At 37.7% G+C, this 27910-nt stretch overlaps 2 protein-coding genes across 2 annotated transcripts; both read left to right on the top strand.

Annotated features, from left to right (window-relative positions):
* Positions 1-13: 13 nt before the first annotated feature.
* Positions 14-16636, top strand: LOC122666788. Its single transcript, XM_043862858.1, has 6 exons — positions 14-132; positions 2273-2326; positions 2416-2488; positions 10600-10640; positions 16287-16346; positions 16457-16636. Exons 1-6 carry the CDS (start codon positions 67-69, stop codon positions 16505-16507), a joined length of 345 nt encoding a protein of 114 aa, XP_043718793.1. The 5' UTR covers positions 14-66; the 3' UTR covers positions 16508-16636.
* A 9134-nt stretch (positions 16637-25770) lies between these two features.
* Positions 25771-27373, top strand: LOC122667355 (cytochrome P450 89A2-like). The gene has a single exon (XM_043863616.1). It carries the CDS (start codon positions 25799-25801, stop codon positions 27341-27343), a length of 1545 nt encoding a protein of 514 aa, XP_043719551.1. The 5' UTR covers positions 25771-25798; the 3' UTR covers positions 27344-27373.
* Positions 27374-27910: the final 537 nt, after the last annotated feature.

Genomic DNA, 27910 nt, shown 5'->3' with positions numbered 1-27910 from the left:
ACACCCGATTTACTAACGAGTCTCCAGACTGACTCCAGAGTCCAGGCTTCAGACCCCAAAGCAGCCATGGACGAGCAGGAATTCAGACGTATTCTGGATCTGTTCCCGATCATCCGATCTCGAGATTACTGTGTAAGCATCTCTGGTTCCGCGTTTTGCGTCTTTTATTTTAATATTTTTCCTTGTTTGGAACATTTTTCCTGCAACTAATCTTCTCTTTATTTTGCTTCAATTACTAGAAGATTTGACAAAAAAAAAAAAAAGAAGAAGAAAAGATACTTGAAGATATATAGTCATTTTCTTTGGGCTTTCTTTCTCTCCTTTTCTGAAGATTATTTAGTATTTTTTTTTTTTTTTTCTAACTTAATCTTTCATGCATTGTATGCCATGAACAAGTAAAATTTTCTCTCTTTTTCCTCGTTAATTTCTACTCAATCCTTCAATGGGCATGCCCTATAATTGTGGGCGAGTTAGTGAATATTTATACTTTCAATCTGTATTATTTCTGGACTGAAAGAGTAGACTGAACATGTGAGTTACACCAGGACATGCATTTGGATTTCAATTCATATGAGAACTAATTGCTTTTTCCTGGTTTTTCTTTTTTTGATTGTTTCTGATCCATGGAGCTCTTATATGAGAACAATCAAGTGGAAGTAGCTGGAGATGAAGAAAACAGAAGACATTTCAGTTTGAAAATAGCTGTCTTCAATGAAGGGTCAGGAGGGAAGACATAGTTTAACACAGGAGAACAACTAATATACTTTTGATGTTTTATTAGAGGGTAAGGGTTTCCTGGTCTGCATTCATTTACTGTCACGTGGCAGGTCAGATGAGGCTGAAATTGGTCCCCTGCTCACGTGTCAAGTTTCAGCACAAACGGAGTTTTTCAACTGGAAAAATAACTGGAGAGGGGCATGCATCATTGAGAGGGTGCATGGGCGTACATGGGAGGGTATATGATTCACTTTTAGAGCATTCCTAAATATCCAATGTGTCAAAATTGTCACATCACCCTCCCACCTGGGCATGTGGCACAACTAGGTATACAGAACATGTGATCATCGAGAAGGTTATATGGTTTGCTAGAGAAGGAAACTTTTCACCTTTATAAAATTAAGAACTGAATGTTCTATATTCATCAAAATCTGGAACTGGGGGTTGCTGGCTGGGCTTTGCCCATATGTGCTTTTTGTAAATTTACCCTTTGCTTCTTTTAATTTTAAATTTTGGTAGTGGTAAGCTTGTTTATGTCATCAAAATAGACAATTTATCTTTCAGTGTTATGGTTCAGAGCCAGCATTGGTAATCATAATATAAAGTCATAAAGTATGAAGTGGTAGACAAATATGGTATCCACATTCTACCTTTAGTAATTTGCCGGACTGGACTCCTTAAGTATTATCTTTCCAGAATGGTAATTATGATCCAAATCACCTAGATTTTTTTCCACCTAAACCTTAATTTCATATTTTTGGATGTTCTTTCTCTTTCTAAACTGGATTCCTTTTGTTGGAACTGCTGCTGAACTAATTCCATCCTCCTTACATGGTACACCCAAGCTTTAGACCAGCAATGCAAGGGTAAAAGCTGATTTTCAGTGTGTTATATTTAGAATTATATTTAGCCAGCTTCTCAGGACTTAGTTATGGTGTCAACTTGTAGAGAATTCATTTTGGACACTGTTGCAACTGCTTTATGTAGATACTTGTTGACTAAGTGAAAGTTCAACCATAGAAAAGGGCAACGTGAATAACTTCCAACTTGTTTGGTATTTGATGTCCTTGTTCAAAATGGTATCTATTGTCCTCAACTTGAATTTTGTGGTATACATGGGTTGAAGTAATTATTTCATCATTCTACAAACCAGGGAGATTGTTGGTATTTTGGAGCCTGTACTGATAATAAAGGTTGTGTTGTTATATTGATTCACCCTGAAAGTTAAGCTGAATAGCTTATCTAGGCAGCTTATGAGAGCTATTGAGAGGTCTAATTAGAACCGGAATAAGTTCAAACATATTTTGGAAGCTGTCATTTGTGATGTTGATTTTCTCCATGTGATGGAGCAAGTCCCACCTGTATGCAATGCTTCTTTTTGCTTGATAGACAGTTACATTAAAGTTCTCTATACCCATGCAACTATTGTGCTACTAATATTTAAGGGTCCTTATATATAGATTTGTGTTGATTATGGAAAAAAAGTTACCAGAATGCTGAATCATTTGTTCCTGCTTATGTTGATTCGATACTCACCTTATGTTTTACATTTTAGGCTGATTCAGAGTTACCAAGACAGCACTTACCTTCGCATTCAGCAAGGGATGAGGTGGAATTACTGAAGCTCTTCCCATTTTCGGTCTCTGTCACATTCTTTGAATGCTAACTTTAACACAACTAGCAATTTTGTTACCACAGCTAACAGAATGGCAAAATGCTTGGAGTGAGGAGGGTAGAAAAGGAACTGAAATTCAGGGAATCGACACAGAAGGTATGCAATTATAATTTATGCATCAATATATGAGAAGTTTTCATATAAATCAGTCTAATTTGTTCTGTAGTTGATTCTTTTGATAGTTATGTAATGGAGTTTGTGTGTCATCAATTTGAAAGCCCATCTACTATGCAAATATCCAAGTTGGTTTGTACTGGTTTACAACTGGGATAAGGTCATTTTCAGGCTAAACCCATTGTGAAATTATCAAAATTTCTCTTGATACACTTATCTTGTATAACTAATGATCTTGATACAAATTTATTATGTACTTGTGTATTTTGCTTTTTTCCTTACAACTGATATTTTGTGGAGTCAACTCTTTCCACCCTATGACATAGCAATAAACTCTGTAAAAGGAAAAAAACTGATTATATCTTTCCTTTTTTTGTGTGTATTCTATATGAATAAAAGCAGTAATATATAGAAGCTTTGTTTTATTATTGTTTTAGCAATGAAAAAAGCTTTAGATAAGTCACCCTTATTCTTTACTAGACAAATCCTGTCTTTTGGCCACGCAGAGGGGTAGCATGGCCAATTCTGACTGCCAGCAGGTGTGGTGATACTTTGTTTTGGCCCATGTTTTAAGTACCACCACTTGAGAAACCATCTTGGATTGTATTTTTCTTCTTGTAATCCTGGAACTTGGAAGCTTCAGTATGTTTATGGAAAGGAAGCCAAGAAAATGGCCACTATTGGAATATTTGCGGCGATGGACTAATTGACTGAAATTAGTTAAGAGAAGATAATTTGAAGAACCGAATGGACCTTTTTCTTAATGCACTACCTAATTTGCATTTGAATGATTCCTCGGTTGTGGTAATCTTCTTGCTGACTTTGGAAATAATGGAAAGAGGGAAGGGGTGGGGGAGGGAGCTGCTTCTTGTTATTTAGTAATTCACAGATCTCTAATCCTCAGCAGGAGCATCCTGAATAACATATAATGCAGTACCCAAAACCCTAATTCCCAAATTAGAATTTAGGACTAGCTAGGTTGGTAACGGGCCCAAGGTATAGAAGATTACAGTGGGTAAAATCAGAAACCAGAGAAGAAATAGATATGTATTATTAAACCAGAAATTGTTATAGAGAATTGAGAAGCAGCTAAGGCTCCATTTGACAACATTTCCTTTCTGGGGGAGCACTTCTGAGCTAGAAGTTATTTTTTGTGTTCCGCTCTGGGGGAGTAGGAGAGAGATTTGTTCAAAAAATTTTTTGATTCTGTTTTTTTGTAACTCACAAAATTTTTGGACCGGTTCTTCTGCGGGAACACAAAATCAACCCAGAATTGCCAAACACAATTCCACTCTCAAAGGGGTCCCAAAACGAAAAATCACCAGAATCACTCTCGCAGAGTATTTTCAAACAGCAGTCAAGTAACCAGGTTAACAGATTATTTGAAGTAGAAGGAAAAAGAACTGAAAAGAGAAAAATGGAAGAAGACTGAAAGGAGAAACTAAGAACAACAGGAAATAAAGAGAAGATGCAAAATTTGATTAATTATGGATGCAACTTATTGGTTATGTTTGAAACAGTGCCTGTCGATTAAATGTTTCACTTTGCTGGTTCTTCAGTTGATTGCTTGCGACAGTTGAGGGAGGAAGGGAGAGAGAGAAATTTACCCACACACAAATCACACTCCAAAAATGTATTGGATGCAACTCTAATTGATGAATAGTTACATCTATTTATAAAACTCCAAATCAGAAGACTAACTCCACAAGGATTCTTAAGACTTGCTAAAATTCAAGTCAGATAAATAGAAATTTCTAATTCCTAAAACTAGCATGCAATAGCAATCATGGTACTAAATCTCGTTTCGTTTCGGTGTTTCGGTCTGACCGAAATTTCCGAGATACCGAAATTTCGTCGAAATCTCGGTCGAAATATGGTATTTTTCTGTGGGTGTAAAATGCCAAAAATGTCCGAGATTTCCGAAATTTTCGAAACGAGATGACCGAAATTAACGAAATTTCATCGAAATTTCCGAAATATTTGAAATATTGCATTTTTTCATTTCGGACTTGCGTTTCGTTTCGGACAGGTTGAGATACTCGAAATATTCGATATCTCGACCGAAATTTTGCGAGTTTTAGTACTATGATAGCAATAACCTAGACCCACAACAACTCTAACACGGCAAATGTAATATGTGTAAATTGCAGGTTTACCCCTGCTAAAAGAAATGAAAGACTGACCTTAACAGCTAATGCTTTGGACCTTTGTATGGGCCTAATATTGAGCCCACCTGATGCAGAAGCCAAAACCATGATTAATTTGGCTGTTCTTTGATTTTTCGTTGGAGCCTTTTTATTTGTTTGTTCTTTTAGCCTAGGGTTAAAACAGTCTTTTTCATGGTTTATCTTCTTAGTTCCCCTCCACGATTTTAGAGGGATTAGTATTTTATTTTATTTGTTTTAGTTGTTTACACTTATACTCCTATTTAGAGTATAAGTCTATTCTATGTTTTATAATTAGGATTCAGATTAGGAATCCCAACTCCTAATCTGATTAGGATTGCTTTAGATTGATTATCTGTAAGGCCTTTTGGCCCCCCTTTATTATTATAAATAGTAGAATTGTGGGAGGCTAAACCTATTATGTTTTGAAATTTTGTTTCTTCTTGTTGCTGCCTCCATGACTGCTGCTGCTTCTCTGTCTTGTGTGTCATATCAAGACCCCTTGTGAGTTATATCAAGGGCTAGGGTTGGAGAAATCCAGCGACTCCTTTCATCTTGCAGATCGAGAGGTTCGTCTTCTTTTTCCTTCAAGTTCTTCAAGGTTGCTGCTGCTGAAATTCTGCAATTCCAGTAAGAGTTACAATTTCCTGCAACTTTATCATCTCTTCTTCTTACTTCCATCTAACCTAATCGATTTCCCCAAACCCTAGCTTCATCTACATTCATCACAGCCCTATTCCCTCATCAGATTACACTCAAAACCTAACCACAGGTCCATCACAGTAACCCTCCCACTCGATCTCAGTTGCAGCCTCACCTATCCACTACAAACCCTAAATCCCTCCCTCAACATAAAAACCCAGAAACCCTAAAATCTGCCTAGACCCAACCAGCCATCAAAACCCCACCAAACTCCAGCCGAACCACCCCCTCCCTGCTAGGAAAACTCGACCTAAAGACCAGCCCCTAAATCTGCTCCTAAACCCTAGTTTCAGCTTAGATCCTAAATCTGAAAACCCAAAACCCTAACCCTAATATTTCTGAATTTCTATTTCTTATTCAAACCTCATTAAAACCTATTCTAATAGACTCCTAAAAATCTGCAGACCATTACCCAATAAAACCCTAACTCAATCTCCCATTCCTAACCCTAATTTTGCCCTAGTTACCCTAAACTGCCCATTCGGCCAACCCTAAAACAGAACCTGGTCCTAAGTGAGATTTATTTCACCTAGGCTACATCACCACCAGCCTGGACTTTGGTCTGTACCTCCTTGGCTTCGGCTTTGACAATCTATCATAACTATCCAGCCAATCTAATGGACTGCATCAGCACCTCAAAATATCTTAATGCCGATCCTTTTGGCACATGCTTTGGTATCTAAAGAAATGGATGGATCATTTGGAATTTCTCATCAGAGAGGGTTGAAGGGCATGCAAAGAGAAATAAAAATTCACTTGGTAAATGGGAGGTAGGTTTAAGCCAAAGAAGCTTCAGGCCTTGGGCGTCCTACTCTTGAAGATAATAAACATGACAACTCCTTGGCAAATGACTGTCGTGGTTTAGCAATGAATCTGCATCACCTTGGAGAGAAATTATTTTATAGAAGTATAATGGCTGTAACATGATTGGACTCCAACAGGATAACAGCTTGAGATGGTGTATGTGTCTGGAAGAAAATAATAGAACAGCAATTTTTTGCTTTACTGACAGCTTTCAAGTTTGGGTAATGGAAGTACTGTGAGATTTTGTGAAGATGAATGCCTTGCAGGGGTAAATTTATGTGAGTTTTGAGGCTATACTAGTTTGTGATTGAGATTTATGTTATAACTGATAATCAATTGGTATGATAACCCCAAGGGGGTAGCTCAGTTGGCAAGGATTTACACCTCACTATTAAGAAGTCATGAGTTCAACTCTCCTTCAAGCATACCAAATATCAATTGAAAAAAAAAAATTAAGATGTTGGAAAGTTTAGAATGGACCTATTATAGAAGGAGCTGTAGGAGTGGATGGGCCTGCTACATGATTTTGACCTGGGGGATGAAGATACTGGAGTGTAGGAAAGGGTAGCTAATTGCTTCTTGAAAGAGATACACTTATGGTCTCTTTCTTTTATGGTGCATGAGCTAAAACAGCAATATACCAAGAATATGTGACTCAGCAACACCTACAAAAGTGGAGGTAGTTGTTTGGGAGCTATCCATTGAGAGGGTATTGGCCATTGAGAAACTCCAGAAAGGAGGTCCTAGGCTTGCCAAAGATGTTACATGTGAAAAAAGGAGGAAAATGTTTGCATCTTACAATGTGACACTGTTAGAACTATGTGTCATGACCATGTGGGTTTTCTTTGAGTGGGGTTCTGTGAAATGCATGGTGTTGAAGATGGTATTTACCTGATTACTAGTTAATTGGATGCTGCCAAAAATTGAGATCTTGTGGTGGTTGATTCCTTTGCCTTCATGTTGGTACTGTGGTAAGAAAGGAACTAGAGATTATCTGACGCTACACTAAGAAGTAGGGTGTTCTGTGGAATTTATGTACTATGTAGGGGTTTTGCTACTTAATAATTTGCAGGTGTAAGATCTTCCAGAGTACTAATTAATGGATGGTATTTCAGAGAATGAATCTTATGCAGACATTCTATATTTTTTCTAAAGATGTTACTCAAACGTGGGAAATAATATAACTTATTTGATTTCTCACAAAATTGGGGGCTAGGGGGGATGTTAAATGTCACAATGATTTGAATTGTCTTCTGTCAGAACTTGTCACGTGGCAATCATGCGTGGTCCTGGTGTCTGGTGATAGGGGATCCTTGCCCAAAAACTAGTAGGGGAAGTGCCTTGTAAATGGTTTCAAAAGTTAGAGTGGATAAAATTACAGAAACACTGCTACATTTCTTTTTCAGTATGTTGGTATTCATGTTATTTTACAAAATTTTAAATTCACTTTCACATCCCTCCTCAGCTTGTTTAGGGGTGAAACTTGACTAGTAATATGGTCTGGGGTCTCTCACATTGAAGTCTACCACTTGGCAACATAGTTGTCATGGCGGGCAGGCGACCCCAGGCGGTGAAGAGGGTCAAAATTCAAGGTGACACCAACTAGGCAAACAAGGCGTCCAAGGCGCCTGCCAAGGTGCCGCCTAGGCGACACCTTGACAACTATTAGTTGGCAAGGTACCATGAACTTGCGACCACTGTTTTTAAACCTGTACAGGCATAGAATGGGAAAAGGCCTTGGGTTGTTATCGATCTGGTTCAACTGTTGGGTCAGCCAGGTCAACCCATCATGTCATAAAAAAAGAACTTCAAACGTGTATATTTCTCATGTTGTTTATGGATGACATTCTATATCATTATTATCACTTTGGAAATACATGTAATAGGTTATATCTATTCCTCATAAGGACTTCCCAAGTATCTCGCACCAAATACAGATTTAATTTCCTGAAGGTTGTAACTCTTAAAATTTTGAGCTTACTAAATATATAATTTCTTAAATTAAGGAATTTATATGTATGTTTGAAAATCTGATTCTTTTTTTTTTTTTTGGGGGGGGGGGAGGTGCTAATTAGTCTCCATCAATCAAGGGCCATATAGTAGCCTGTAGCCCAGTTATTCAAGTGGTGAAATGTATGGAGTTTCCTTCTTCTGTTTTCCTCTCAAAAGATTCCAAATCACCCTTTTATTCAGGTTTACTTGCTATTTCGTGAACCAAGAAGTACAGATGAATTTAAAGCCAAAAGAAAGAAAAGGCAGAGGAACTGAACCTCATTTCTTCCTCAAAACTGCCCTTGGTGTGGAGCTGATATGGCTACCCAAGAGGGGAATAATTGGGTTTAACAACTATTGGCTTTAATTTGAGGATGAGATGGAATGAGTGATTGCTAAAACAAAAGGGAAAGCACTCAACAATTTTCGAGTGATTCGGCCCAATCTTGGCGCCTATGTCTCTACCAAAGACACTCCTGTTTCCACTAAACCAACTGGCATTCTGGTATGAATCAAACCTCATTACAATCACTTGTACATGTGGAGAATTACCCTCTCCCACAAGTACTTACACAATGGTAAGGGTGAAGAACAAAAATTATAAAGCCTCTTGTAGGTTAGACATACAAATAAAAGTTCAATTTCTCTCTCAACCTATAAACCCAATCGATAAATGTTTTCCAAGTAATGCCTAGTAGATTGATTGGTTGAAATGTCCCACAAGTCTCCTTTGTATAGACAGAAACCCTACTCAAGAAGAAACTAGCCGTTTATGACTGTTTGGGGTTTTAGCAGATTGGTCGGATGTCCGTATGCAGGGTCCGGACGTCCCTTGAGTCCAACTTGCCGTTGGACTCCAACGGTTCAAATTATGATTATTTGGTGGATACTGGTCTGAACATCCATTGCAAGATGAACTGAAGTCATGCCAAAAAGGCCATGGTCTCAGTGTGGACGTCCCATGGGTTGTTCAGATGTCTTTTTCCTTGTCTAGACACTTGGGATTTTGAATCATGCCAAAAAGTCATGCTTCCGGTGCGGCCGTCCCTTAGACAGTCCAGACGTCTCTTAGGCCATTTGGACATCTGCTTCCTTATCCGGACATCCGGTTTGCAGAATTTGCCACAAACACCGGATTCAGACTGGATGTCCCTCCAGCTTGTACTGTAAGTCTTGGTTAACTCCCCAACTTTGTTGATTGACCACATTAACAGTTAGGGTGATGTATTTTACCAATTATATGGGCTTAAGGACTGTTAGGGACCTTAAGATATACATTGAACTTTTACGAGAATGAAACTATCCTATGTCTGATGAAGCTTGGCTTGATCATCTTGCTTCCGAGTCTTGAGTTCTTCAATCCTTGATACGTCCATGACTTGGCGAAGCTCCTTGTTATTGCTGTAACCTCCAAATTGCTCTTTGACTTGGTTTACATGATTTAGCCTTCTAGCTTGCTTGATGCTTAACAAAAATGAGGAAATTATCATGTATGATGAATTGTTCATTTATAATGAAGCCTCGGGCAGTGACAAAAAAGCCATTAAAGTCTATCATGCGACTGTACAGTCCCTCTATGACATGGAGTCTTTTCTTCAGACATTGAGCTTCAAGATGTTTTGCCTGCCTACTACGATGAAGTACCTTCAGGATGTCTTCAATAGTCTTCAAGCTACTGGCCCAATATGAACCGGTTGAAGTGCAGCTTATTATAACTTTGAGCAAATTTTCAGTTTCATTGTCTAACACCATAAAATTGAGATTTAACAATCAAATAATATGAAGGATTTTCTAAGATATTAATTTTTTATAATGAATAAAACTGTAAGGAATGTTAAATCAACTGCCCTCATTTGAGGTATCTTTTTTTAACTTGAGATCAGAATCACTTAAAGTCAGAAGTCCATATTGTTTTGGCATGCTTCCTTTTCAACTCCAATCTGATGGTTAAAATGTAACATCTAATGCGAGGGCACTCTCGTTGAATGAAGACTTAAAGTATTGATATCATGAACAACATATAAATCACAGTTGCTGGGATTAATCCACTATATCCCTCTCAACTGTTCCTTTCCCTGTTTTTTGGGTAAGGTCTGTAACTATTTTATGTAGGTTTTATAGCACATACCAAGGAAAATATTGTTTTTCCTTTCGGTTGTAGAACGTTGTTTTTTGGGGTTCTTTCTTTGAATATTTTGTTTCAAAAAACAGCTTGTATTGTTGAAGACAACATTTTTTTTATTATTTTAAATAGAAACAATAATAGGATTATGTCTGTTTAAAAACACCACCCCCCAAAAAAATGAACTGATTACAAACACACTCAAATGATTTGGAGTGCTATTAGTTTTACTGTCATTTTATCATCATTGCTAGTTGTCATGTAGATTAAATTTATAAAGATTGTGTGGATTTTTTTCTTTCTGGCAGATCCATTCTGGGAGAAATTAAAATTAGCAGCAGAGAAGAAGGTACGCTGTTTGGGTATTATCATGTGTACCAACTTTGAAGCTTTAATTGCTTGCCCATTCCATGATAATGCTCATTAATGTTACATATTCCTTTATGTTAGTATCTGTTTTAATTATCAGCAAGGAGAGAAAATCATATTCTGATGGTTTATGGTCAAATCAGTCTGAAGACGGATTATATTTTGCATTTCTGGCGGGTGGAAAAGTAGAATTGAAGATTCCATTCCAAAGGATATTTTAATGATTCTAGTAGTTGAGTTATTTTGATAATTCTTGTGTGCTTTTGGGGGTTGCTTCTATAATAATGTTAATCTGGAGTATGTTTGGGTATTTTGTTAGAAATTAGTTTCTATATCTTCTACTGTAGTTAGTGATTAGTAAGTTGTAATTTGGGGCCACAAAATTCAGAAGTTTAAAGAAGTAGAAAGTGGATATAGTGTATGTGCTTTAGTCAGAAAGCCTAAAGTTTTATAGGGTTTCTAGTTTGTTCAAAGACAGTCCACAAGTATTTGAATTACTCTAGTTTCTGCTATCTGCTCAGCACTTCAGTAACTCAGGAGACCAATTATCATCCTATGGCTGAAGGTGCTGAGTTTTCTTTGGTTCATTTGCTAGAATCACACCGACTAGCATACTTTCTTTGCACCAGTCCTCTTCAAATTGATGAGGAAGGAGGTAATGTAATCTGTTTATTTGAATTCAGTTTGAATTTGGGGTTCACAGACCCATTACATCCACTCAGTCTATGCCATTCAACCCTATTCTGCTTTCCTCATATCCATTATACTGATACATGACACCTGAGAGCCCTAAAATCCATCATTTTGGAAATGTTAGTGCTGCTTTTAGTCTGAAAATTCTCAGCAACTGGTTTTTTCTCTCACATTTTTGATAACTGATTGCCAGCTAGAGTATATCTAGTCAGTGGCTAGTACTCTTTTCAGGATTATTACATGGTGATTAATGCAGATCGATAAGAGGATCTGGTGGTGGTGGGTTTTCTTTTAAGATAGGAGGAAAGAGACTGCTGGCAATGAAGCTGCAAGGATAGGGGAGAAAGGGAACCACAAGGATGAGGGGAAGGGAGAAGTCGTGGGGATGTGAGGAAGGGATAGAAAGAGAGGCAATGTAATGTAGACCAGTCACAAGTGATAACCAGTCCACAAGAGGATCACAATCAGGTCCAACAACAGTAAATACTTCGATCGGTTCTCAGATTTGCAAGAAATATCAAAACAATAAAATAAAACAAGAAATCGAAGAAGGGAAGAAGAAGATAGGGTAGTCTCTCTGACTCTCTCAGACTCGGGTCTCTCACCCTCGTTCTCTCACCATATTTTGGTTTTTCACCAATGGCATCTCACCATACTCTCTCACAAAGCAAAGCACAAAGCAATGTTTTTTTTTTCTCCAAAATCTCATTAATCAAATTCATGTACAAGGCTGTAGCCCCTTACAAACTTATATAGAAGACTCAAAAACACAAAACACTAAAAAGGAAAGGCCTAGTCCAATCCTTAACTAATAAGGTAACATAAACTTACTAAGACACTAAAATAATGAAAGCAACAGACTCAAAATAGGACTGTACCTAGACTGATGAAGTAAATCCCGTTTTCCTACTTTCTACCCATATTTTAGGCCCATTAAAGTGGCCCATTACAAAGAAACACACGGGATCAAAGTCCCAACATATAACCCAACTCAAAGCTTCTTTCCAATAAAATAAGCCCTTTAGGTGACTTGCCTGCATCACGGCGACTTCAACATTAACTAAATCAAACTAATTTTCCATTCCAAATAAATTGTATTGGTTTACCTCCCTATTTATAAAGGCAAATAAACTGACTTTAGGACTCCTAAATCAAATAAGCAATTATCCCTTCAAGTTACCTAAACAGAAACCAACTTACAACAACAACAAACTCAGCCTTATCCCAACTTAATGGGGTCAGCTACATGGATCCGAGCCAAAACAAAATAAGAAAAAAGGGGAGTCAAATGGTAATAGAATGTAAGAAAGTAAAAGGAAAGAAGCACAGCCCAGTAAAACAGGAAAGTCTCGGCTAAATGGGGTCAGCTACATGAATCCTTACCCTCCACTCGGCTCTATCAGAGGTCATACTTGGGACTAGCCCGAGGCTAAGCTTGTCATTTCTCACAACTTCTCCTATGGTCAATTTAGATCTGCCCCTAGGTCTTTTAGCTCCTTCAATCGGAATCATATCACTCCTCCTTACTGGGGCATCCCAGGCCTCCATTGGACATGGCCATACCACCTTAAATGACTTTCTCAAAGCTTGTCATCGATCGGGGCAACTCCTAGATCAGCTCTAACACACGCATTCCTAACTTTGTCATTCCTAGTTTTGCCACACATCCATCTTAACATCCTCATTGCTGTTACACATAGCTTCTCTACATGACACTTCTTAATTGCCAAACTTTCCGTCCCATACATCATAGTTGGTCGCCCAACAGTCATATAGAATTTTCCTTTAAGCTTTAAGGGAATATCCCGGTTACACAGCACTCCGGACGCACCTCTCCACTTCATCCATCCCACTTTAATTCTCTGTGAAACCTCATCCTCTATGTCACCTTCTTTATTTATGGTTGACCCCAAATATCTAAAGTAGTCACTTTGCGGTATCTCTCTCTCCTCAATTCTCACCACCTCATTATCCATAATAGTGTGACTAAAGTTACACATCATATACTCCGTCTTCGATCTACTAATATTAAAACCTTTTGTTTCCGAGGTTGATCTCCATAGCTCCAACTTAGTGTTAATCCCGGCTTTTGCCTAACTTTTTGGATTACAGGAATAGTGCTATTGGTGGTGAGCCTATTGACCCAGGCTAGTCTCTCTTGCGCCTGGCTTGGTTTTGGATAGTTAGGTGTTTTTCCTTTTGCGAGCATGTGGCTCCCCTTTTAGTTTGCGCTTTTTGTTAGGGCCTTGTCCCTTTTGCCTGGCTTAGCCTTTGGCAGGTCTTGGCTTTTGCTTGTATTCCCCCCCCCTTTTTCTTCCTCCTTTGGTAATTGAATTATTTATTCATCCCAAAAAAAAATCCCGGCTTTTGTCTCATCCACTAAAACAATATCATCGACGAAGAGCATATACTAGGGGACCCCGTCTAGAATGCTCTTTGTTAACTCATCCATGATAAGTGCAGACAAATAGGGGCTTAAGGCCAATCCCCAATGTAACCCAATCGTACTTGGGAATTCCTTACCTTGACCTCCCATAGAAACTAACTTAAACTAACCAAATACTTGCTACGGAAGACTCCCAACAAAATGAAGTACTAACTAACAATAAGTATAAGATACTTAACTAAAAAGGACTCTAACTTGACTACTTAACAGTACATGAGACCCACATGATCTTATACAACTCAGCCTTATCCCAACTAAATGGGGTCGGGTACACGGATCCTTACAAAAGAAGGCTTTGAAAGAACCCATCCATGAGCCAAAATGTGGGCTTGTAGAAGAACCCATCCACGATCTTATCTATATGCTTAAACCCGTGTACAGAATTTAGACCCCCAAATGTGGGCTTATAAAGGAGGTCCATTACATCAATAAACCCAAAAATAAGAATTCTAAGGGCCAAAGAACCCACCCCTGAGCCAAAATAAAGTCTTTAGAGGCCCGATTGGTCTAATTGGACAACCTTAATTACATCTATTTCCCCCTTGTTTGAAAAATCTCATCCTCAAGTTTGAAAGAAGTGTAAGAATAAGAATACTTTGACAGGTGTTTGCAGCTCCTCATCTTCAACTTGAACAAAATCCAGAATATGAAGCTTTAACCGCAGGCTCTTGTCTTGAAACATGTGATGAAGAATGAACTCATGATATGGAACAACTTTCATTGCAATAAAATATTTCACAAGCTCGTTTTCTGTTTGAGGGGACTGAACTTCCTCAGTAGGCTCAGTAGAAACAAGTTTTTCATCTTGTTTCGCGTCTTTCAACTCCTTTTATGGCCGCACTGTTGGTTGAAGGGCAGGCGCGTAGAGTAAATAAAAAATAGAAAGCTGCGTGTGAACCCATCTAGAGCTCCGTTCTACTTAATTATAATATTTAGCAACTACTTGGCCTGTTGGGAGCTTTCAGAAGTCACTTTGCAGGTCAAGACTGTAGGAACAGGGAAGAACACGGGAGAATAACTTATTTAGATGGATTGGTTGTGCAGGTAACTAGGATCCACCTCAAATATCATGGCACACCTTAAATAAAATACTTCAGATGCACCATAAAGGGAATTATAGCATTTATAACAATATCCATGTGGTTGCTCCGTGATCCTATTGATGAATATTCCTAACAAGGTCATGAATAATTGATCCTAACAGCACTTAACACATCAATGATTCATTCATCTAAAAAAAAAGTAATGATTCATGACAACTAGAACCATAGTAAAAAAGAAGGTAGCATGACGAAAGTCAATCATGTGATTGATGAATATTACCAATCAGGATGTGATTGATAATCAATTTGCGAACTCCCAATCAAGAGTTAATCATCCAAATTAGTGAATTAAGTTATCTATATGAAGAGGTGCAAAATAATGGTGGGCAATCCTTCTGGCTTAAAAAGAAGGTGATAAGGATGAATGACGAAAAATCATAGAAAAAAAGGGAGAAAGGAGAAAAAGAGGGGAAGAGAGCTTCACATGTTCAATTTCTTTCTTTCTGTTTTAATATATATAAATCTCAACCAAGCATTTTCTTAGAGTAAACTACCGTTCCTTTTCTCTCTATGCTCCACTGACGGCTTTGGGTATATGGGACCGCTTTCTTTTGTTTTTTGGATGAACAATGGAGCCCCAACTATGAGGAGAAAATGCACAATTACAGAAATAAATCAAGTGGGCCCTGACCTTGTGGAGTTCAAACGAATCAGATGTTCAATATCATTTTTTTTGTACAGAGAAAAAGTTGAAGGAGGTTAATCCCTTCATGTTATTTTTAATAAATTCCATTCTCTGAGTTTGTCCACACCTCTTGGTGTTTGGGTTCAAAAGTTTTCTTTTTATTTTCACCACTTGCATTTGCATAATCTTTTATCTACTTAAAAAGACTATTAATTCTTTTATAAAGAAAGAAAACCATATCTCTAGAGTCAATGATTTGATATGAGGAACTACTGAACTAAATCACTTGCTGCCATTACTCATTAGTTTTCTGTTGAGGTCTATCCTGTAGAGGTAGAGCAACTGGTCCGTCTTCACTCACTTAGTTTACATCCTTTCTATTGTAATTTAAATTATGGTCTTAACCTCATGCTCATATACCCCCAGTCTTGTGCTGTTGATGCTATTTTTCTTTTTCTTTTCGTCACTTACTGCAAATATTCACAGCAGTTGTAATTTATTTTATACGAAGAATGACCTCTCTATATTTCAATATTTTCTTTCGAGGTCACTTCTAGATATACAGCATGAATGTTCAATGTGAACTCCCTTTCTTCTTTATTTGTTCATTTTCTATGAGGAGATTGTTGATACATTTCATTTTAGTGATAATCTGGATCTAGAATAATTGAATGGCTTCACTATAAAGGATAATACAAAGATAATTTGTTGATGTGGTGGTGAGAGATGTAAAACTAGCTGTTGTTTCTATTTTTGTAGGTTGGTGTAGCGGAAGCTGAGAAATTCTGCAAGGCTTTCCAAGTGGTTCACAGGAAACTTGTATGCGTACACATCTGTGAATATTTATTATATTTTCTTGTTCTTTTCTTTTATTTCCATTATTGTGTACTTAATAAATGAAGTCTTTTCCAAATTGCATATGATTTCAGGTGTATGAAGAATTAAGTCTAGATGCGGCACGGAAACTTAACATACGATAACAGGTTCTATGTAAATATAATGCATAATTTTGAGAATAAACTCAAGTAGATGTTTCATTGGATATTATTATGGTTATGCCATGTCAAAAAGTTGAAAACAAAATATATAATGAATGTTGATATTGGTAATGATGAAGTTCTCATTGAATTGGTAAGTGGCGATAAAACTGAGTTCAATTCTTAGGTGTGGATTGATACCCAGAACACTGGGGATCTGATGTCAGCCCAAGTACAGTGCAACCCAAGCTTGGTTGCTTACCCAACTCAGTCTTCAGATATCAACTGAGCTACATTCCTCAAAAAGTATGGTTCAGTTTCCAAGTAGTGTTTGATAGGTTTTGAGCTATTTTCCAGCTTTAATTGATTTAATGTCACTTCTCTTCCAACCAAATGGAGCCAAAAGGAAAAAATTTCAACTAAATTCTTGTATTGCATAATTGATTTACCAGAGTTACATGTTTTTTTTAATCCTTAAGTTTAATTGATGCATTTAGTTTGTAATCTTTTTCACAATCATTCCTATAGAACATGGGGATAGCTGTATTGTTGGATGTTGGAAATCATGCAGTCATGGCCATCATTCTTCTTTGACCCCTTGATGTTGCTTTCTGTATTTTTTATTATCGAATTTATGATTGGTATGCCTAAAATTCAATCTCAAATAACTCAATAATGCGTTAGCCTGCTTAGTTTTACAACAAAAACCAGAGTCCAAGGTATGGAAGAAGTCTCTTTTACTACATAAAATTAGTTTGACATATCAAACTTTCATTTGGTTATAATAGTGTGCCAATTCTTTTTGCTACATGGAATTTAAGTTTGAGATCATATCTAAAGAGCTCTATAGGAAATTCTGATCAGGAATTTTTAGTCAAAGTGAATCCTGTGTAACAAAAGATCTACATATATGCAATTTATGCCACATTTCATTTCATGTGCGCCTAACTCTCTCAGTATGATCAACCCATTAAATGGAATGGTGGTGTAATCTTGTTATAAAACTCTGGTCGACGGAAGTCCACCAATTGCTAATTGCTTGCAGTTAATCCTCACTTAAACGTTAACAATCTAACGGGAGTGCTAATGCTTGAAGTAATCCAATCTGAAGTGCTGCAGCAAATAACATTCACCGAATGATTTGGAGTTAGTAACATAACCATGTGGGGTAAAATGGTTACTATAGTTTCTTTATTTGATTTGAAAATTTCACTTTCCTTCCATTTCTTTTTCCTTACAATCAAGCGGGGTTATGTGGTAATGGAATTTTTATTTTAAGATCTGGTTGAAATAAACAGAGGGAGATATTTGGGCCTCCAAAATTATACCCTTAATATTACTGATGTTGTTTTTTGTTTTAGGTTTTGGCTAGATTTCAGAGTACTCTCTTGTCTAGCTTTGTAGTTTTCTTCATTTATTTGATTTATTGGTGGGAAAGAATTCTTTATAGGCAATGATTTTAAACTTAGAATCAAAGATCAAATTGGTCCCGTCCCTACCTATTTTGATTTGGGATCGAATTAGAATCAATCTCAAAAACCCTAGAATCGACTAGAATCCGGTAATCATGACCACTTTCGATATGAAGTATTGAGTTTTAAAGCTAGGTTTGGATCATCTAGCTTTCAATATGTCAAAGTTTTTGGATAGGGAATAATGTTGCTGCTTTGGATTGTCAACTTGGCTAGGACTAACTTCATAACTAATTAATTACTAATTGATTGTCAATTCGAGATAATTAGACACATTAATATTGCCAACTATAAGCCCATATCAGGTTCTCTTTCAGCATGCGCAAACTTGATATCTAGCTAACTTTGTTTCGAGTGAAGGAAGCTCCATAGAAATTTCCTCTCTTGGCAATTTGGAATTAGAATTCCAGAAGGGAAGCTTCCCACCATGACCTTCACTGACCACAACGTGTCGTAACCTTCTATGTATTAAAAGTCCCTAATCAACTATTCATTCATTTTTTAAATCCCTAAGGTGGAGATTGCATGTCCGGTTGTGGAATTCCGCACTATTCCGTTCTTTTATACCCTTATAAATTTATTGTTAAGTTCTTGGAAAATCGATTGGAAGGGTTGTGGATGAGTTGGTAAGTGTGAATCAATTCGCTTTCATCAGTGATAAAAGTATAGCTGACAACATTCTTCTTTGTATGGAGCTCGAGTTCGAGCTGGTTAGAGGTTTCGAAAGATCTGCTCACCCACAAGCAGCGATGTGGAAAGTAGATATTCACAAAATGTATGATTTAGTGAGATGGGGGTTTTCTTAAGGAGGCTATGATTCAGTTGAAATTCCCATCGACCTTCTTAGGTTGGGTGTTTCGATCTTCTGCCCATTTATTTGTCTTGGTCAATGGGAGTCTAACAAGGGGTTTTAAAAGTAGGGTTAGGATTAGGCAAGGATGCCCTCTCTGTTGTCATTCCTTTGTATGTAGATCATTTTAGTCGAGCTCACTGTTCATCATTTCTTGCAAAGCTAGATTCCTTTCCTACGTTGGTAGGTTCGTAATAATTGATCATGATGGGTGCTTTTGTGTGGAAAGGCATTGATAATAACAAATTCTTTCACACCATCAGTTGGGCAACAATGTGCCTTCTCAAATGAGAAGGGTCAGGGCTTTGGATTGAAAGGAATAAAAAATGTGAATCTCACAGAGATTTGAAGTTCATTTCAAATTGGCTGTGAGATTGAAAGAAATCCTTCTGAGGGGATTTGGTGGAATGGAAGGCTTCTCACTCTTGGGCGCTTCTCCTCAAGCTCGACGTGGAATATGGTGAAAACTTCAGTTGAGTCGGTGCTCTGGTTTAATATTGTTTGGTAAAAGAAACAAATGTTGTAGTGCAGATTTCTGAAGTGTATTTAGATCGGTTAGACCGACAGAAATCCACCCGATCAGGTCAATAGTATTAATTTGCCGTTGCAACTTTCAAGGGCTAAAACTTTGACTCGGATGAAATAATACCAATATCCAAACGACATCCAATGCTCTATAGTGTAAAGATCTTCAATTGGATATCACAAATTAAGCTTAGCTCAATGAACAAAGGAAACTCCCAATATGGAAGAGGAAGAAGGAATAAGGTTAGGGCAAACGGAAGAAGATAAGAAGCTACTAGAAAATTAGGATTAAAACGAAACGGGATGAAGGAGAAAAGGTCAAAAGAGAGACCTGGTCATAGTTAATAACCATTTAATGAAGGAGAAAAGGTCAAAAGAGAGAACTAAGTCATAGTTAATAATTATTTAATTAGTTGTTACATCTTAAATCAATTGGGATTCTTTTTTTGTCATCAAAGTGGAGTGAGAAGTTTTAACCTTTCATTTGTTTAATCTATTTTATTCTTAAAAATTATTTTATTATGATAAAAATGATTTGACGTTTTTCAAGTACATATGTCAAATGATAGGATTTTATCCTCTTTGAAAAAAAAGATATTTATTATATTATAAAGGGGGAAAAAAAAATTAAGGGTAGAGCCTCTTTTTCACCAACTTTAATCATAATAAGATTTTTTCAATTATAAAAAAGATCCATTGCATATAATTTGAGTAACTTAAACCACCACCACATGATTAGAATCTTTCACTCATTATTAATATGATGTATATACTATCGGTAGTACATATTATCTTCTCTTTAACCAAGTGGGTTTCCTGGACCTTTATTCACTGCTGTAATTGGAACGCTGTTGTGCGCATCATGTGGTCTAACAGCGACCATGTGTGCATAGTGGGGCCCGTTGTGCACACATGGCCGTTGCTGCACCGCACGATGTGCACAACAACTCTCCAGTTACAGCAGTGGATAAAAATTCGGGTTTCCCTGCGTGCAAATCGTGAAGCGCTACTTCTTGTGCACTCATGGAAAATAATACTCTCTAATTCCCTAAAAGTATGCAGTGCGGCAATTCATAGTAGAGATGTCGACACCTGGTCGGACATCCAACACTCCAACGGTGCTGAGCTCAAGAAGAAAGAAAAAAAAAAAACTGAAATCAATGAGTTTAGACCATTGGATGTTCGAGCTGCTAGGTGTCGACATCTCCTCCTCAAACTGATGCACTACACACTTTTAGGGAATTGGAGAAGATTAAAATCCGTGCAGTCATTGGTTTGGCGTCGAAGATCTCTAGACATGGGGTTCAGTCCAAAGAAATAAGAACAGATCTTACCCTAGGCCATCTAAGCAACCAAATTACTGGAAAAAAAAATATAAAACAATTTATTTTTATTGCCAGAAAACTGCGTACAACCCATTTACAATAGCTTCTTCCACGCACCTTCAATTCATGATCTATTCATAAATCTGGACTCAATCTGAGCATGAGAAGACAAAACTCCATCTGGTTCAGTGCTCCGTCACCATCTAAATCTCCTTCTCTCAACATACTCAACAGATCATAGTCACTCAAGTCCTTCAACCCCAGAAGAACGGCGGTTTTCTTTAAGCTCTCAAATGTGATGAGACCCTTCTCCGCATCCATAAGCAAACGGAACCCACTGCAGAGCTCCCCAACAAATCCTTCTGCGCCTAATCTTTCCACCATCGATGGAAAGAAATCTTGAAAAACTACTTCAGCTGGTCCTGCCATTAATTTGTTAGTGATAATATACTAGTATGAGGTTTTCAGAAAATGGTAGATGGAGAAGTAGTAGAGAGAAATGGGTCTTTAAATAAGAAGAGAAAAAAAGATATGGGGAAAGAGGTGTTGGTTGAAGGAAAAGCCATTGATGCTAACTGATCTACAGATAAGAGAGAAAGAGTGGTTTGCTGACATCTTTCCTCTTTCTATTCGTGTCCCCCTTCATCATTATGCAAGTTCTGCTTCCTCGAAGTTGCATGGCATCCGTAGCTGTTATGTTTCTTTGTAAATTACTCCTCCTTTGAGCATAGAATTGCAAAAACACCACTCTTATCTCTTTCACCATCTAGCCAACTGTGAGCTCGGACCACCCATATGGAATCCACTTCCCCCTCTGTGGGTCCTCTGGATTCCATGTGGGTGGATCCGACCTCCCAAAGACAGTCCTCGTACGAGTACCTGATCTGCACTTCAACTGTTATGTGTGAAGTTTGTCTCATTCCGATATTTTTTTGGTGGCGATCCAAAGGAGAAATTTTGTGATGGTAGTAGATCGAGGGCTTGAGCTGATCGATAGGCCCAAGCAGGGGTTGCAAGAACGAACCCCCGTAGTTCGAACCTGACTCAACTTGGTGGAGCATTTTCTTGTTTTATTAATGTGTTGTTGTATAAGCAAGAGAAAGAAGGGGGATTTTGGCATTTTTTCGTGTTAGGGGTCTTTTGGGGAGAATCTCTTATTGCAAGATTTAGGTATTCTTAAGAGATCTCCATTGTATTTTTCTACCATCACATAGTGAATCATCTTCAGCTTCGTCCGTGGATGTAGCACATCTAATGAGTGTGCGAACCATCTGTGTCATCTTTTACTTAAGTTTTATTTTTTCGTGTTTATTGGTGTTTGCGTTAACAGAAACTATAATTAGTTGGTGCTTAAATTTTGTAGTTATATTGTCATTGTCACCAGCAACTGATCAAGTAAAATTCATCCAATCCAAATGTATTTCCCAATGTGAGAATATGAATGAAGAAGATGATGTAAGTGACATTTTTTCCTTTTGGTTTTTGGATTAGGTGGGGGTGATCGATTTAAATACTCCAATTACTTAATTTGTATTTGTAGGTTTATGTTTGTATCAATCATAAATAATTTTGATCCTTTTCTAAATCAAACTTATTTAGCTTTTGTACGTGAGCATCCATTGTTGGTAAGGATGAAAATTGGCTTTATCTAAAGAATTTTAGACAATTAATCATGAAGATGCAGTTTCATGCCTTTTAAAGGAAAGAGTAAAGCATGTGAGCAAAGTGGCATTGGCAATCTTGAGAGAGTTTAATTAATGGCTCTAAACAACTCTTGTAAGGGATGCACAGTGTGCAGTTTAGGTTTAAATTTGGTAGAATTGTAAGCCAGTATTAGTCTGTATGTCCATCCCTTTTAACCAATAGATCATACAATTCAGCCCAGACTTTCATAGTGATGAACGTTAGATTAGGACAGCCTAGTGTGAGATAGGTTAAAGGACTTAATTTAATGCGTTCCATCAGTTTTGGAGCTTTTGGTGTATTGATCAAGTACCTAACAATCTCATAACTCTGTTATTAGATTTTAGATTCATTATTTGTGATTGTTGGTAAATTTCTTAAAATTTGGATTATCTCTTGATATTGCAAACTCTAAGCCATTATGAGCGACTTTATTTCTTTCTTTCGGCATGGAAAACTTGATCATATCTACTTGTTTGAGTGAGAGGAAGCTCCATAGAAATTTCCTGTGTTGGCAATTTGCGGTTAAAAATCTCACAAGGGAAGCTTCTTGTCATGACTTCATTGCCCACTATTCCTCCTAACATATTGAAAAATCCTAATCAAACAACAATGTATATCTCCTTTCGATCACCATGTTTATTATACATTCATGACGTTAAGGTGTTTGATAGCTGAACATGCTTTATAATTGTAAGAGTTCAAGTGGAAGTTAGCTGCAATGCTGAGTTTGTTTGTCCTCATTCTTTTGATGATAAACTCATTTGTCTCATGTGATAAACTGATTTATAAATGGGGTATTGTTTTGTGTGCTGCAGCGCAGACTGCACCCAGGCACATGAGGGTGGACGCAATAACCACCCTGCCCTCCTGAGTGGTAGGCCCATGTGCCTGGGTTCAGCCTGCACTGCGACACAGAAAACATTCTCCCTTGTATAAATTTATAAAAGAGGATGAAAAAGAACGAAAGATATGAAATTAGATGCTTAGAGGCTTAGAGGCTCAGACACTCCTTCTGGACACAAGTCCAAGTGTTCAAGCAAACACCAAAACAAGTTTTGAAAGTTTTTGGGTGACTATTCCCAATCCAGTTCAAATTTAGGTTGGGTTTAGGTTTTTCTAACCCAAACAGGATCAATCGACCCAAGACCTTGAAATTCTTCATGGGCTTTTTGTGGGGAAGGTATTTGTACACAAGAGATTCTCCCATCAATTCCATTAAATAAAGAAGGTAGGGGTGTTTATGTCATTTTAGATAGGCATTCATACCAATCTAACTGCATTTAATGTCGATCCCACGATATGCAGAGAAGCTATCCTTTGGATTCATGCCAGCTCGAGGTCAATCTTATTGTACACAAGAGATTCTCCCATCGATTCCGTTAAATAAGGAAGGCAGGGGTGTTTATATCATTTTGGATAGACATTTATGCCAATCTAACTGAATTTAATGTCGATCCCACAATATGCGGAGAAGCAATCCTTTGGATTCAGGCCAGCCCGAAGTCAATCATATTGTACACAAGAGATTCTCCCATCGATTCCGTTAAATAAGGAAGGCAAGGGTGTTTGTGTAATTTTGGATAGACATTTATGCCAATCTAACTACATTTTATGGATCCCACAATATGCAGAGAAGCTATCCTTTGGATTCAGGCCAGCCCGAAGTCAATCATAACCCTTTGACTGGTGCTATTAGAAGGATGTCCATCCTCTAATCTGAATGCCACATATATCTTTAATTTGGGACTATCCAGTTGCAGAGGCTACGCAGGCAAGCAAGAGCCAATGAGCATTCCGTGTTGGTTCAATCAATAGGGGAGAGAGGTCATTTCATGGGGAAGAAAGAAAGAGAGGAAAATATTTTCCTCTGTTTGTTTCGGTGTAAAATTTTACTTGAAAATTTTTTACTTCGAAAAAATTGAGAGAACTTTAGAAGATTATCTTTAGGGTGTGATGTTTCATGGGCATTGAATCCATGAATATATAACAATCTTTGTGGATGATATAGAAATAGAAAGTACATAATTTTTATATGGGTAGTTATCCATGTAACAATGGAAGGTGATGTTTTCAAAAATTAGAACATAGATCTTAGTTATTTATTTTTTAATTTCTGCCATATGTTTCCATTCAGAGTTGGGGAAGTGCATAATAATGTTTAGAATATTGGTACACATACATGGACATAAATGATATATATGACAATACAAAAAGGGGGGTATCTGATTGAATTAGACTATGATATTTGATACGGGTGGGTCTTTGACCCTTCAAAATTTCATCAAGTTTACCTATTCTTTCTTCAAGCTCACGTGGATCACATACCTCTTGGTTTTAACTGTCACAGTATTGCATACATGGAGAATGGATCATCTGCATATACGTGGAAGTGAACTTACATCTCAAAGCTAATCACATGTTGATTTTGTTTTCATAAATACCCCTCCTCCCTTTATAAATAACAAAAATAAGACAGGTGGTTGCCTCTCACATGTATGTGCACCTGCACGTATGTGCAGAAGAGTCGAACTCGCATACATGATCCTATAGAAAACAATTCTTTTCTAACTTTTTATTCCTAGTTGCAACTTTTCCTCATGGATACTTCCTGTCCTCGATGAGAACTACTTTGTATAGTCCTACAATTCTTTGTTTTCCCCCTTTTTAATATGTCCTTCGGTATACTAGTTATTTCTAAAAGCTTTTTTATAATTTATAATTCTTCATAAATGTAGAATATCATTCAAAACGATGTGAACTATGTAAAAGTATGAAAAAAATCTAAGTTATTAGGACAAAATAATGCTAACTAGTTGTGTAGCACCTGCACTTAGGCATTGGAAATTGAAAATCTCATCCAAACCAATACCTCTATGCTTCTAGTGGTCCCCCACATTGGTGTAGAGTCTACTTGACATGAGCATTCTCTTACCCAAATTATTATATTTTTTATATTTATTTAAAAATTTTCTATATATATATTTTATATTTTTCTAAGGGGATTTTCTAATTGATGACTTTTAAGGTGTCAAATAACTTTATTTTTTTCTTTAATGAGGACAAAATTTTATCATTTCACATGTGTATTAGAAAAAATGTATAAAATCATGGCAAATCTTAATGGGCAGGGTTTTCGTCATTTCGATCCTTGTCAGAGGAGGAACAGAACCGGACTCCACTCTTCTGCCATTCTTAATAGTGACATTATTTCTACCCAAAAAAAAAAAATATATATATATATATATAATGACATTATATCTAAAAGGGTAATTTACCCTATCTAAAAATGGGGTAATATCCAAAGTCAATCCCGCGTAAAATTGCTAGAGGCTCTACCTACTGCACCTTAAAAATCCATTTCGCCCTTATCATTTCAGCCACTTGGCCCACTTCTTTTGAGAGTGATTGATTACTCCAAAATCCAGAAGCTCCATTAATGGAGTTCTGGCTCGTCCTCATCCTCTCGATCTGTCTCTGTGTAGCCCTCAAACTATTAGTCGATCTAGTTTCTCACAACAAATCCAACCAAACAAATCTCTCTCTTCCACCAGGACCTAATAAAATAGCCTTAATAGGCAGTATCCTTTGGCTTCGGGGATCATCGTCCTCACAAATTGAGCAATTCCTCAGCAACCTACGCCACAAGTATGGCCCCATCTTCACCATCCAAATCGCCTCACGACCATCGATCCTCATCACGAGTCACTCCCTTGCCCATCAAGCCCTCATTGAGAACGGTGCTACCTTTGCCGACCGCCCACCAGGCATGGACCCCATTCGCATCATCAATAGCAACCAACACAACATCAACTCCGCCCCCTATGGCCCTCTGTGGCGGCTCCTCCGTCGGAATCTCACCTCCGAGATCCTCCACCCTTCTCGGGTTAAATCCTTTGCTCAAGCTCGCAAATGGGTCTTAGAGATATTGACAGAACGGTTGAGACATCATGTTGAATCTGGGGAACCCGTACGAGTGATGGATCATTTTCAGTACAGCATGTTTTGCTTGCTAGTACTCATGTGCTTGGGAGAAAAACTAGATGAGAAAATCATCAGAGAGATCGAAGAAGCGCAGAGGACCCTTCTAGTCAATGAGGGAAGATTTGCAGTCCTTGTTTTATTTGGAAAATTCGGGAAAATAGTCTTCAGAAAACGCTGGCACCAATTTCTTGAGATGCGCCGCAGACAAGAATCTGCTCTCGTTCCATTAATAAGAGCCCGCAGAGAAAGAAAGGAGAAGAAACAAGAGAACCCAGATGATGAATTTGTAATCTCCTACGTCGATACACTATTTGATCTTCAAATCCCGGACGAAGGAGGACGAGAGCTCTCTGAGGAAGAAATGGTGACCCTCTGTACGGAGTTTCTAGACGCCGGCACCGACACGACATCTACAGCGTTGCAGTGGATCATGGCAAACCTGGTGAAGCACCAGGAAATCCAAGAGAAGCTCCATTCTGAAATCGAAGGAGTTGTTAGTTCAGGAGAAGAGAGGATCAAAGAAGAGGATTTGCAGAAGATTCCATTTCTGAAGGCAGTAGTTTTGGAAGGGTTGAGGCGACACCCACCAGCCCATTTTCTGCTGCCTCATGCTGTGACGGAAGATACCGTGTTGGAGGGACATGTTATACCAAAGAAAGCTACGGTGAATTTTATGGTTGCTGAGATGGGGTGGGACCCAGAAGTTTGGGAAGATCCAATGGAATTCAAGCCAGAGAGATTCTTGAGCAATGAAGGAGATCAAGTATTCGATTTAACATGGAGTAGGGAGATTAAGATGATGCCCTTTGGTGCTGGAAGGAGGATTTGCCCTGGACTTGGGTTAGCCTTACATCACTTGGAGTATTTTGTGGCCAATTTAGTTAGGGATTTTAAATGGACGGCTGTGGATGGTGACGATGTTGACTTGTCAGAGAAGCAAGAGTTCACAGTCGTTATGAAGAACCCATTGCGGGCTCACATGTCTCCAAGGGTACAATAAGGGATCAACAATGGTTGAATCAAGATAATTCTTTTCGGAGCAAGATATTACTATCTGGTCGTGTAGCGTCGGCACTAGTATGTGGTCCAATAAAGGTGCGTATAGGAGTATTCGATTGACTGAGATTTTTCAGTTCACTAGGGGTTGAGTAGTAATTTCATGTTGTACTAATTGTTATAGAGTTGCAAGGTTTTTTTTTTTTTTTAATTTTTCTTTTTTGGCCAAACACAAACAAATGGTAATTTTTTGAATTTTTTCTTTTCTTTTCTTCTCTTCGTCAAGTCTGCATATGTTCTCATTCTTAATATGAGTTAGGCTTTAAGTGCTTTCGCTATGACATGAATAGTATGGGGACAGAGAAGATGGGGTAAGTAGTGAGAGAACACAGGGAAGAAGAAGAAAAGGAAGATTGGAAGAAATCAAAGGAAGGAAGGAAAATGGGGGTTGAAGGATACCTGCAACTCAACTTCCCCAATCGATTTGGGGAAGATGGGTTGCAGGTTTTTTTTATTTTTTAAAGTAAGGGCATTTTTGTCATTCTACTCTATCAAGGGTAGAATGGTCTAA

The sequence above is a fragment of the Telopea speciosissima genome, chromosome 7 (assembly GCF_018873765.1).
Source record: "Telopea speciosissima isolate NSW1024214 ecotype Mountain lineage chromosome 7, Tspe_v1, whole genome shotgun sequence".
In the NCBI taxonomy this organism is placed as follows: Eukaryota; Viridiplantae; Streptophyta; class Magnoliopsida; order Proteales; family Proteaceae; genus Telopea; species Telopea speciosissima.
This window is presented reverse-complemented; position numbering and strand designations above follow the sequence as displayed.